The sequence below is a fragment of the Falco punctatus genome (assembly GCF_963210335.1).
Source record: "Falco punctatus genome assembly, chromosome: 4".
NCBI classification, from domain to species: domain Eukaryota; kingdom Metazoa; phylum Chordata; class Aves; order Falconiformes; family Falconidae; genus Falco; species Falco punctatus.
This window is the reverse complement of record NC_137583.1, coordinates 230,537-242,242: the sequence shown is the minus strand read 5'-3', so window position 1 is coordinate 242,242 and position 11,706 is coordinate 230,537. Positions and strand designations below refer to the sequence as shown.

At 61.1% G+C, this 11,706-nt stretch overlaps 1 protein-coding gene across 4 annotated transcripts in view; it reads left to right on the top strand.

Moving 5' to 3' along the window:
- Nucleotides 1–11,706, top strand: part of CACNA2D2 (calcium voltage-gated channel auxiliary subunit alpha2delta 2) — a 223,836-nt gene that overhangs the window by 205,839 nt on the left and 6,291 nt on the right. For 2 of the 4 annotated variants that reach the window (XR_013927591.1, XM_080383949.1), the window contains exons 13-25: nucleotides 41–119; nucleotides 307–356; nucleotides 1,296–1,385; nucleotides 1,639–1,707; nucleotides 2,164–2,238; nucleotides 2,680–2,754; nucleotides 2,928–2,999; nucleotides 3,310–3,381; nucleotides 3,558–3,619; nucleotides 5,540–5,616; nucleotides 6,831–6,851; nucleotides 8,963–9,023; nucleotides 11,430–11,527. Coding sequence is in view for 2 of the 4 variants with exons in the window: in XM_080383949.1 (XP_080240075.1) it covers nucleotides 41–119; nucleotides 307–356; nucleotides 1,296–1,385; nucleotides 1,639–1,707; nucleotides 2,164–2,238; nucleotides 2,680–2,754; nucleotides 2,928–2,999; nucleotides 3,310–3,381; nucleotides 3,558–3,619; nucleotides 5,540–5,616; nucleotides 6,831–6,851; nucleotides 8,963–9,023; nucleotides 11,430–11,527 (901 nt within the window). In the remaining 2 variants the exon portion in view is untranslated. The remainder of the gene's footprint in view (nucleotides 1–40; nucleotides 120–306; nucleotides 357–1,295; nucleotides 1,386–1,638; nucleotides 1,708–2,163; nucleotides 2,239–2,679; nucleotides 2,755–2,927; nucleotides 3,000–3,309; nucleotides 3,382–3,557; nucleotides 3,620–5,539; nucleotides 5,617–6,830; nucleotides 6,852–8,962; nucleotides 9,024–11,429; nucleotides 11,528–11,706) is intronic. The other 2 variants (XR_013927592.1, XM_080383950.1) reach the window with 1 other exon arrangement.

Below are 11,706 nucleotides of genomic sequence, written 5' to 3'. Positions count from 1 at the left end.
GTGTCCAGCAGATGGTCCTCACCGCCACACTCTGCTGCAGGTGCGGGTCTTCACCTTCTCCGTCGGGCAACACAACTACGATGTGACCCCGCTGCAGTGGATGGCCTGCGCCAACAAAGGTGAGCAGGGCTGACACCCAGTGGGCACAGGAGGCTGCAGACTGCTGGGCTGGCCCCTCGCCAGGAACCTGAAAGGGCTCCGGTGCGTGCCGCTGCCAGCAAGGTGCCAGGCTGGATAGCAGGACAGCCAGACAGCCGCACGGGCAGACAGCCGGCTCTCCAGCTGCCTTTCTCTTTCTTTTCCAAGGTTACTACTTCGAAATCCCCTCCATCGGCGCCATCCGTATCAACACGCAGGTACAGCAGGCAGGCAGGGCTGCCCACCAGGCATCCACGGGCAGAGCTGCCCTCCCGGGGTGCCCTGCCGGGGGGCACGCCTCAGCAGCCCCTGCCCCACTGCAGAGAGCCCCAAGACTGGCAGCCAGCGTGGCAGCCAGCTTGGGAGCTGAGCCCTCAGCCAGGCCTTGCGCTGTTGAAATAAGTAATTCATCTTCTGCAGCTCCCCATGGACCTGCTGCCTTTTGAGTGACTAATTATGAAACGTCAGGCGTTAATCATCACAGAGCAGAGCTGAGCATGGGCAGGGAGCGAGCGCAGGCAGGGCCAGGCCCAGCAGCACCCTGTTTGGCAGAGCCAGGCATGCGTGCCCCCCACCCTGTCCCACTGCCCCTTTTCTACCCTTTTTCTTTATTGGATGCCCCCGAGGTGCCATAGTAGGTAGGTGATGAGAGTCCCCTAGCAGGGCAGCCCCTCGGGGCAGGGCTGGCATTGTGGCACAGAGGCTGCCCCCCACCCAGAGGTCTGCCTTGGCAAGGTGAGCCAGGACAAGGGAAACCTGCCCCAGGAGAAGATCCCAAAAGGCCAGTGGTGGCAGCCAGGGAGACAGCAGTGATGTGGTCCAGGTGTGACAGAGCAAGCCCAGCGCTAGGGGTGGCTGGAGCCAGGGGGCTCTGGCTGGTGCTGCCTGGGGAGCCCATGCCCTGCCCGTGCCCAGCTGATGGAGAGCAGCACCTTGTTCCCATCTTATACACCCATTCAGTTCACAGCTGGAGCCATTACCTTTGGGTTTGGTAGCTGCCAGCTAGCCCTAGCTAGCTCAGCCTGCAGCTGGGGACTGGCACCAGGCACCCTATTAATAATCCCTGGGGCGTGTGTGGGGACAAGGGTGTCACTAGGTTGGAGCAGGAAGGCATCTGTCCCCTGTGTCATGCTTTCCCCTGCCTTGTGTGCCTGCAGGAGTACCTGGACGTGCTGGGCAGACCCATGGTCCTGGCTGGGAACCGAGCCAAGCAGGTTCAGTGGACCAATGTCTACCAGGATGCCCTGGTAAGGAGCCCTGGCCCCGGGGTGCAGGTGGGGACACCAGCCCCGGTGTCCCACACAGCCCCAGGGTACAGGTGGGGATGCCAGCCCTAGAGTCCCTGCCTTGGGGTGCAGGTGAGGACAGCCAACCCCAGGGTCCCGCACAGCATGTGCCCCCATCTCCCTTTCCAGGGGGTAATCCCCTCTGCTGCCCACCCCCAGCTCTGGGTCTTGGGGCTGGTAAGGGGCCATGGGATACCCTTCTGTGCTTGTGCAGGGGCTGGGCCTGGTGGTGACAGGCACGCTGCCGGTGTTCAACCTGACAGAGGACAGCAGTGACAGGAAGGTAGGAGACTGTGGCTGCCATTTCCCTGGCTGCACCAGGACAGAGGGGTGGAGAGGGTGCCGTGATGCTGGGTGCATGGCTTGGAGGGGGGGGGGGGGGGGGGGGGCACTGGCACCCCTGGGGTGCTGCCTGCTCTGCACCCTCTTCCTGTCTGCACCCTCTTCCTGGGGTGAGACCAGGGGTGACTGCCATCCCTGGGACCCAAAATGGCCTTGGCTAGCTCTCCCAGTTCAATGGGGACAGCTGGCAGCTGCAAGTCCCTGGCAGGTGCAGTGTCCCATGGAGGGCTGCTGGGGAGGCTGGCATGTCTCACCCTGTGCTCCTGCAGTGTCCAGATCTAACCCACACATCCCTGGAGGGAGAAGAGGTCCATCCCCCTGTTTCCCCATCCCCATGCTCGTGGTGGCAAGTGACAGCCCTGCTCCCACCTTCCTCCCTCCCTGCGCTTCCTTCCAGAACCAGCTCATCCTGGGCGTGATGGGGATCGATGTGGCTCTCAATGACATCAAGAGGCTGACACCGCGATACAACGTGCGTGGGGGCCCCTTCTCCTCCATCCCTGCCCTGCACTGCCTGAGCCCGGCATGGGAATGCACTGTGGGGAGCCCTGAGCTGCACCCACAGCACCCCAGAGCACCTCCAGCAGCACTGACAGTAGCAGAGTGCAGGCAGGGACCAGGGCAAGCAGGCAGGCAGGGATTGTAGCTGGGTGATGTGCTGGGACCCAGAGCAGAGATTAAACCTTTGCAGAGGCAGCAGGGAATAAACCTTACCAGCCCGGGGAAAGGGGCAGCAGGGAAGATCCAGAGCCAGGATGAGATGCTGTTGGCCTAAGAATAGAAATAGATGGCTAGAAAAGCCCTGGGGGTGGTGTGGGACAAGGTCTGCCTGGAGAGGTGAGGGCGGTCACTCCAGCACAGCATGTCACAGAGCCACTGGGCCAGCCTCATCCCTTCTCCTGTCCTCCTGCAGCTGGGGGCAAACGGTTATGTCTTCGCCATCGACCTGAATGGCTACGTCCTACTGCACCCCAACCTGCAGCCCCAGGTGAGGAGGGGCCCGTCAGGGCAGCAGCAGTGGGGGTTACCTGGACCCTGTGGGACACATGGCTTCCTGGGGTTGTTAGGAGCTAATTGGTGGAATTGTGATGAGTTTTTCTGGACTCAGTGACAGCTGCAGGAGCCCTGAGCCCTTCCCCAACTCTCCCTTTCTGCATGCAGATCATCAATTTCCGTGAGCCGGTGACGCTGGACTTCCTGGATGCTGAGCTGGAGGATGAAAACAAGGAGGAGGTGGGCAGATGCAGAGGCAGATTTTGGGGTACAGGCTGGCCCCCCCAGCCTGCAGTTGCAAAGAGCACTCAGCTCCTCCAGCCTACCCGGGGAGTGCCTTGTCCTAAGGGCCCCAGCACAACTCCCATGAAACCATGGCAGGGACGGGAACTGGGTCACTGTCCCCTGGGTGCCAGCATGATGAGCCCCCCAGGCTGCTCACCCCTCACCTCTGCACCCTGTGCATCACCCGTGCCACCCCACTGGGTGGGTGCCCACAGGCTTGTGGCTGGGCTGTATGGCCCTCAGTCATCTCCTTCATGTCCCCCAGATCCGGAGAAGCATGATTGATGGGAATGACGGGCAGAGGTTCATCAAGACCCTGATCAAGTCCCTGGACGAGGTAACACTGCAGGGGAAGGGGGTCACGGCCAAACTGCCACCATGCTGAGCACCCAGCCCTGGCAGCGGGGAGTGAGGGGCCATGTCCAGCAGCGGGCTTGGAGCCGGGATCCTGTGTCACTGCACCAGCAGTGTCCTGGCAGCACAGAGGCCTGACTGGCTCCCTCTGACCTGCAGCAATACATCGACGAGGTGTTCAGGACCTACACGTGGGCCCCCATCAAAAGCACCAACTACAGGTGAGCGGCACTGCTGGCACACCCACGCTCACCCAGCATCAGCCAGACCCACACCAGTACAGGGCTGTGGTCCTGTGCCTGCAACTCCGGAGGTCTGCAGGGCCTTGAGGAACATATCCCATGGGCTGTGGGGTTGCAAACTGTCCTCACATCATCGCGCACAGCCAGTGATGCTCTGGAGGGCATTCCCAAAAGTGCTGTCTGCCAGTGGCTGGCACTGCAGTGTGGGGCTGTGGTCCCCAGGGCTCAGGACAGGCTGCAGGGCTGACTTGTGAGGTGCCAGACAAGGTACACCCTGCCACTGCCTGTCTGCACAGCCAGGGGCTTGCGCAGGTCTCTGCCTGCTCTGGGGTGGGTGAGAGGGATGTGTGCCCATGCTGCAGCACAAGCAGAGGCTTCGGAGGCAGAGGAGAGCAAAGTTCCCCTCTCCATTTATTGCCCAGTTTGCACCAGTTTGGATCAGCAGATGTGTAATAAAAGACCCCAGCGTCATCATGTCCATGCTGTCCAACGCATGCTGCCTCTGTCCTGTGAAGAGCCATGTGGTACCCCTGCTGCCCAGTGTACCCTCCTCCTCCTGGCCACCCAGCTCAGGAGGCTGGCAAGGGTCACAGCCACCTCCCAATGCTGCCAGGTGTCCCCTGCGCAGCCCCAGTCCTGTCCCCCACAGTGGCATGCCTCCGGAGCCAGGCAGCACTGTGGAGGAGGGGACAGTGACACAGGGTAACACAGCTGTGGCCAGGGCTGCTAGCTGATCTGTAGGGTGAAAGATGCTGCTGGGCTACCGTGGCTCTGCACAGCGACAGGGATGTTCCCTGGGACACCACCAGCACAGGGTGCCACCAGCACTGAACAGGAAAAAAGTCACCCCCCTCCTCTTGCCACCTGTGGTTTGGTGTGCCACCCCTCTGTCATGTTTTTTGGGGTGCCTTCACCGCTGCCATGCTTGCTGGGCTGCCCAGTCCATGCTGCCAGGTGCAGAGAGGGCTAGCTGGGGTGGTGGCTCAGGGGGCAAGTCCAGGTCCCGGTGACTCAAGTGTGGGTGTGACATCCAATGAGGGTCAGGAATCTGGCCCTCGCCCACTGGTACTCACTTAGCCTGGGCAGCACCTGGCACAACCACCATCACCGAAGGCCACTGCAGCCAGCACCCAGGAGCCCAGCTCCCTCTGGAAGTGTGTCCTATGGGTTCAGTAGCCCCAGCACCACCTCCTGCCACCTCCTCTCCCACCCACATCCTGCACCCTGTGTGCCAGGCTCCTGGCTCATGGATCCCTCCTTCCAGGTTCATCAGCAGCCGTGTAGTGGTTGTCTTCCACCTCTCCTCACTGGGAGGGTTTTGTCCCTTCTTTTGAGGGCTGTGTATCTTCCCACCTTCCTCCTTTATGGGGATGTCATGTCCCTCTGCCGTGTGCATCTCCCTTGGTTCCCAGGCAGGTACGTCCTGCCCACCTCAGCCCTGGCTGGGCCGGCTTGCCACCTCCTGTGTTTGGGAGTGCCCCTGGGATGGCCCGGGATGCCCTGGGGACAACCCTAGGTGCCACTGAGATGGCCATGTGTGACCCAGGATGACCCTGGGTGCTCTCAGGATGAACCTGGATGCCCCAGCATGGCAGTAAGTGTGCTGAGGATGACTCTAGGTGCCACCAGAATGGTTCTGCGTGCTCCAAGGGTGACCCTGGGTCCCCCAGGATGACCCTAGGTGCTCTAGGGATATCCCAGGGTGCCACCAGGACAGCACTGGGTGCAGTCCCTGGAGAGAAGGATGCAGTGGGCTGTGCAGGCAGCCAGTGGGGCTGCTGCCTGCCGTCAGTAAGGGCTGGGTGCTGCTGGGGGGTGCCAGGCAGGGGCTGGGGGCCGGCCAAGGGCTCTGGGTGGGTGTAAAACCTTACATTGCCTGTCTGCTCTCCCTTTCCGCAGCCTGGGTCTGGTTCTGCCTCCCTACAGCACCTACTACATCCAGGCCAACCTCAGCGACCAGATTCTGCAAGTGAAGTGTAAGTAGCCCCCAGCTTTCCCTGCAACCCTCTTGCACCCCTGCTCGCCCCCACGCCAGCCCGCGGCTGTCAGGGGGAGAAACACGAAGCAAAAACTTGCAAAAAGAGATAGGGATCACTATGAGAGGGAAAAAAAACAACCCAAAAACAACCCAAAAAAGAGAGAGGCGTGAGTAGAGGTGAATGCACAGAGGGAAAGCGAGCTGCCTGCCTGGGGTGCCCCGGGGTGCCAGAGTTTGGTCCGTCCACTTTGCACCCCAAAACCTGAGCCCCAGGCTGCAGGCTGGCGCTGCCCAGCGCTGCTGCCTGTTTGCCTCCTGGGGACAAGGGATGATGCTGTAGCAGCCAGTTAATTTGCAAGCCTGGGAAAGTTTGCATGGATCTCTTTAATTTCCTTTGGTTTATTACGATTCTTTGGTTTTGGTTTCAGCCATTTATTCTTTTTATGAGTTCAGTTTTGGTTGTTTTTGATTTTCATTTGGAATTAATCTGTGTACGTGTGTGTTAGCCTGCCCCCCCCCCCCCCCCCTTTCTCTCTCTTTCTCTCTCCCCTGACCCCCAAGCCTTTTTCACACCACAGGTCCACGCTGCTCCCGGGGCCCTCTCCCCTGTGGGAGAACCGGACCCTTCCCCTCTCCCCTCCAGTTCCTCCTGTTTCTCCTCCTTAGCCGCCCCAGCAGCTGGACCCCAGCCCTGCTTGAGCGCTGGGCCCTGCCACCCCCTCCATCCATCAGCAGGAGCCCCACGTCCCCGAAGGGACGAGGCCAGGCTGTCTGCATCCCTGGGAGGGGGGAGCCCCCCATCCTCCCCGGCTCCACCCGCCGTGCCGTGCATGCCCCCTAACTCAGTGAGGACATTTTGGATATCAAGACTGTTGCAACTGTTTGCTACTGACTCATTTTCTGTTGGAGTATTGAATATATATATATATAGTTATATCTTTGCTTTTTATTATAATTATTTATTCTTATTTCACCGTGGCCTTTTCTTTTCCTTTCATTACTGGGTTTTTCTTTTTCTTGTTTTCATGTCGTTTTTTGCAAGAAGTTTCCTTTTGGTATGATTATGATACACAATATTTTTATTCAAACAGCGATTGAATAAAATATTGTTTGTCCACCCCTTCCCCCTTTCCACCCAACCCCCTTTTTTTTTGTTTGTTGTTTTTTTGTTTGTTGTTTTTCTTGCTTTCTCTCTATGGTGGATTCACACAGTACCAAACAACAAAATGAAGGGCAAGTATTTTCAGTCTCAGACCACTCACCTTCACCACCCCGTCCCCCGCCCCGTGTCCAGTCCCCCCCAGCCCCCTGCTTGCCCATCTCCCTGCCCGTTTGCCACGCCGAACCTGCAAACCGCCACCGACTCGCCCTTCCTCCCCCCTCCTCCTCCTCCTCCTCCTCTCCTCCAGTTCCCCCTTTATTTGAAAGCAACATGTCTTGTTCTGTCCATGAGAGCTTTGTCACGACGACCCCCCACTCCCTCCCCGCCCATCGCTCCCAAACCCGGTTCGATGCGATCCGAGCCGATCTCGTGTGAAACTGCCGATTGGGATCCCCCAGGTTTCGGTAGCTAGTTCGATACCCCGCTCTCCCCAACCCCCACCCCGCCCTCTCGCTCCCCGCCCCCCCCCCGCTCGCCTCCTCCGGCTCCCTCTCCCCTCGGCCCGGCTCCTCGCTTCCTCCTCCCCAAGACAACTCAACCTGAAAGGGATAGGGCTGTGCAGGGAGCGGGGGGCTGCGGGGGGGGAGCCGGGGGCGGAGGGGTGGCCCCGGCCTCCGCCGCCCTCTGGGACAGGCCTGACGGGAAAGCCCCCAGGCAGAAGCCCTCGGGCAGAGGTGGGGAGGGGACCACCCGGCTGCACGGGGGCCGCGGAGCCCGGGGGGGCTGCGCTGCCCGCCCCCACGGCTGCTTGGCGGCCGTGCCCGCAGTCCCGGGGCCCGGCGTGCCGTCGAGGCCGCCAGTGCTGCCGGGGAGCGGACGGGTCTGAGCCCCAGGTCCCACCGAGGCAGGCGGGGGGTGTTCGTGTGTGTCCGTCCGTGTGTGGGCCCCCCCGCCCCGCAGCAGAGCGGCACGCAGCGCCGGAGGGCCCCGGGGACCGGGCCCAGCTCCCGCGGAGGGCGGGGGACGCCCCGGCACGGCACGGCCGGGCCCCGCCGCCGCGCTCCCCTCACCCCCCGGAGGCGAGGGGGGGGCACGGGGGGCACGGGACCAGGCGGGCAGCGCAGCGGGGAGGTGCCAGTGTCACCCTCAGCCCTGTTCTATCAGCCTTGAGTTGCCTCCTCCCGGCGCCCCTGCGATGGCAATGCTGATGGACCAAGTACGAGTGTTCTGTATCCCTCTCCTCCTCCTCTTCCTTCTCCTCCTCTTCCTCCTCCTCCTCTTCCTCCTCCTCCTCTCATTGGCTTGTACCCAGTCCCTGCCTACAGCCCTCGGAGAGCAACAGTCCAACCTCTGGCTGTGTCCTGCAGTGCCCCGGGGGCCGGCGGAGGGCAAGGGGGTGGCGGAGGCCCCGGGATGTCCCGCAGCACAGACACCCGCCCCTCACGCACCCCCTAACCCGGCTTGCCCCCGCGAGCTGAACCCCGCATCCGCCGCCCCTCTGCCGGGGGGGTTCCCCGAGAGGCACCCTAAACCCTGCTGGGCTGCGACCCCCCCTCCAAGCAGAGCCGGGCGCCGAGCTGGCGGGCGAGCCTGGGCCCCCATCCCCGGGGGGGGTCCCACCGCCCCGGGAGGGAGGGGGACCACGGGCGGCTGGCAGCAGAGCCCAGCAGCGCATTGCATGGCACTTGCTGGGCGAGGAGCCTCTGGTTGGACTGTCCTCGGCAAGGTTTCCCGTTTGGCCATGTCGATGCCTGACAATTTCTTTTTTTTTTTCTTTTTCCTGTTTTCTCCCGACAACCAAGTGTTCTGGTGATCCTCCTCTGGCCAGGAGCGCAGCATGCAGTTCCCTGCCCTCGCCCACCACCGCCCCTCCGAGAGAGAGACGCCCCCACGCCCTCCTAAACATGCATATATATATACATGTGCGCACATATATATATGTGTGTGTGTGTGTCTGTGTGTCCCTGCGTACACGCCACTGGCCGCACATACACAACTGCCCACCTCCAGCCCTTGACCGAGCAAATTCAAGCTGAGATGGGCAAACCTCTCCTGATTTGGCTATAACTTTCCTTCCTGTGCGGTGCCAGCAACAGCAGAACGGCCTTTTCCTTCCTCTCTTGTTACCAAGAGCAGCAAATGCCTTTTTTTTTTGTTCCCTCCCCTCTCTCTGTCCGTCTCTCTCCCTCCTGGCCCCCAGCATCCCCTGTCCCCGCCGGATAACCTTCCCTTTCTGTTGCAGATTTTGAATACCTGCTGCCCAACAGCTTTGAGTCGGAGGGACATGTGTTCATTGCTCCCAGGTAGCTTTGCGTGTGCGCTTGCCGAGGTGTGCATCTGCCCAGGCCCCGCTGCCGATCCCCCCATCGCCCCCCCATCCTTGCCTCATCGTGCCTTGTCCCCCCTCCCTGTCCCCTGTCGCTGTGTGTGTTGTGTGCCCGCTCAGCCAAGGGGGGCTGCCACCGGGACCCCAGCCCCGTTCTGCCACCCGGTTGCATCCAGCACAGTATATATGCACCCGGTATGGCCCGACCTCTGTGCGTGCATATATAGGTATAGTTTCTGAAAATCCCCCTGCCGAGCTAGGGGCTGGCGGTGGCATCATACAGTCGTGCTGGCTGTGGGGGGGATAGGGAGAAGGAAGGGTAGGGTTTCGGCTCAAATTCAGGATGCCCAGGGGGTTTGGGGAGGCTGCCAGCCACAGGCTGTGAACAGGAACAGGACAGCGTAGTGGTCCCCGGACAGACAGACACATACCCTGCCCAGAGTTGTGCCACCTGGTTTTGTCACCTCATGGGGACCAAGGACCATCCCTCGGCAGGGTGTTTGGGAAGCCCTGTGGCTCTGCCAGCACCCTGCCCTTCCCACCACTCTGACCAGCCATAATTAACATTACCAGCTAATCACCTGTGTACCTATACATCATTACAACAGCTAAACACCCTATTAGATGTTTTATCGTTGCAGTTTTTGGGGACCACAGCAGGTCAAGGCTACAGCACAGCCACCTGTGCCACCTGCGCGTAACCCCTACCCTCCCTGCCTACAGCAGCCATCACTCACTCAGACTAAGTGGGTAAACCAGCCCAAAATGTACAGTTATTGTGCAGCCCCAGCTTTTCGGGGGGGGGACACCTAGTCCCTGGGCAACACACAGGGAAAGGAGGATGAGGTCTGGGAAACATGGGAGCCAAAGCAGGGTATTAATGAGGAACAGAAAAACTCTTGTTATTAAAAAATTGGCCCATAAATGCGCTTGGCGAATAGATACAGAGGTGATGTCTGAGCCCAAGGCCCAAGGAACAGGTCTGCCCCCCGAGTGCCCCACCCAGGCTGAGGTGATGGAGTCAGTGTTGAGCATGGGGCTCTGTGGCCAGTCCAGCTGAAGAGAAAAGCAGGCTTTGAAGATCAGGGTGAGCCCTTCAGTGCCACCCAAAGCGGCTCCGTGAGCAGCCTTCCTGCAGTGGGTGCCAGCCTGGCACAAGCAGGGAGGAGCCATGTGCCGGAGGGTGGCACCCGGCACCCAGGGCGACTGTATGATCTGCTGTTGGTGCTACTGTGCCCACGGGCCACTGGAAATTTTCAGAAACCGTATATTCCCCGTCCCCCGTGGGTGTGTGAGTACCTGTACCTGTGCGTGTTGGTGTAGATATTTAGGTGGCTGCTCCCGCCAAGCAGGGGTCAGAGGGCCGGAACGGGCTGGCCTGGGTGCCCCAGCTCTTTTGGCTGCCCCATGGGTATGCTCCCTGCCACCCTGTGCTCTGGCATTTGTCCTCTTAATGAGGTTTTTGGCAGAGTCAGGAGCTTGGCGGAAGGGATGTGAGCAAGGGGAGCCCTGAGCCCCCCAGCACTGCCTGCAGCCACACCACTGAGGCTGGGAGGGCTCTCAGCCCTCTAGGGTGGCCCTCACCCATGCCACCTGATTAGAGCCACTCAGTGACCGGCAGGGTTACAGCTGTCCCCGGCATCGGCGGGGCTAGGGCTCTGCACTCAGGGTGGTCCCACACTGGAGTGGGGATGTGGCACCTCCCATGGTGCCCATCCCAGGAGAGGCTCAGGGCCAGCGATGCCAGCGGGTGAGCACCTGCCTCTGCCAGCCAGGCCTCACCCAGCACCTAACTATCTACGTAAAGGGTACAGATACATCTGCCAAGTGCCTGCATGGTGCTGCTGGTGCAGCCGTGGGGGCTCCGGGGCAGACCCCCGCTCACACTCGCAGCGGAGCCCCTGCTCCCCGGGGTGCCATAGGGGCAGGGCAGGGTGGGCATGGTGGCACCTGCCTCGCCCCACAGGTAAGTACAGTGGCAGAGGTGGCCAGTCCCACCAGTAGCCCCACCAGTATGGGGAGAGGCAGAGCTGAGGGTTATACCACTCTGGGCAAACTGGGTTCCGTCAAACCTGGCCGTGGCAGAGGTGATAGCATCTTGGTGCCCATGGCAGTGACGGACCCGGTGGTCGGCATGACAGCCAAGCCGGCGGCACTGCAGGCAGCAGAGGGCTGGGTGCTGGGCAGTTCGCTGAGACGCCCACAAACCAGCTGCCCCAGCAGGGTGACACTCACGGGAGCGGTGGCACGTCACCACCGTCATGTCCCCTGGCAAGCCCGCATGCTGACAGCATGGCCAGCACCTACCCTGCCGGCCCTGGGGGAGAACTGACCTTGCCTTTTCCATCCTCGCAAACAACAAACCTTGTCCCCCAAACCCCAGAGAGTATTGCAAAGACCTCGACTTGTCGGATAACAACACCGAGTTCCTGGAAAACTTTATTGCCCTCATGGAAAAAGTGACCCCAGACTCCAAGCAGTGTGAGTAGCTGGGGACAGCTGGTGGTGGGGCTGATGGAGGGGTTGGGGGGGAAAGGGTGCAGGGGGAGATGGGGCAGGGGGTGAACTGTGTCGGGGTTCAGGTCCCAGGAGCCACCACAGGGTGGGTGCCAGGGCAGGGCAGGAGGGCACAAGTGGCCCCCACAGGGTCAGCCCTCACC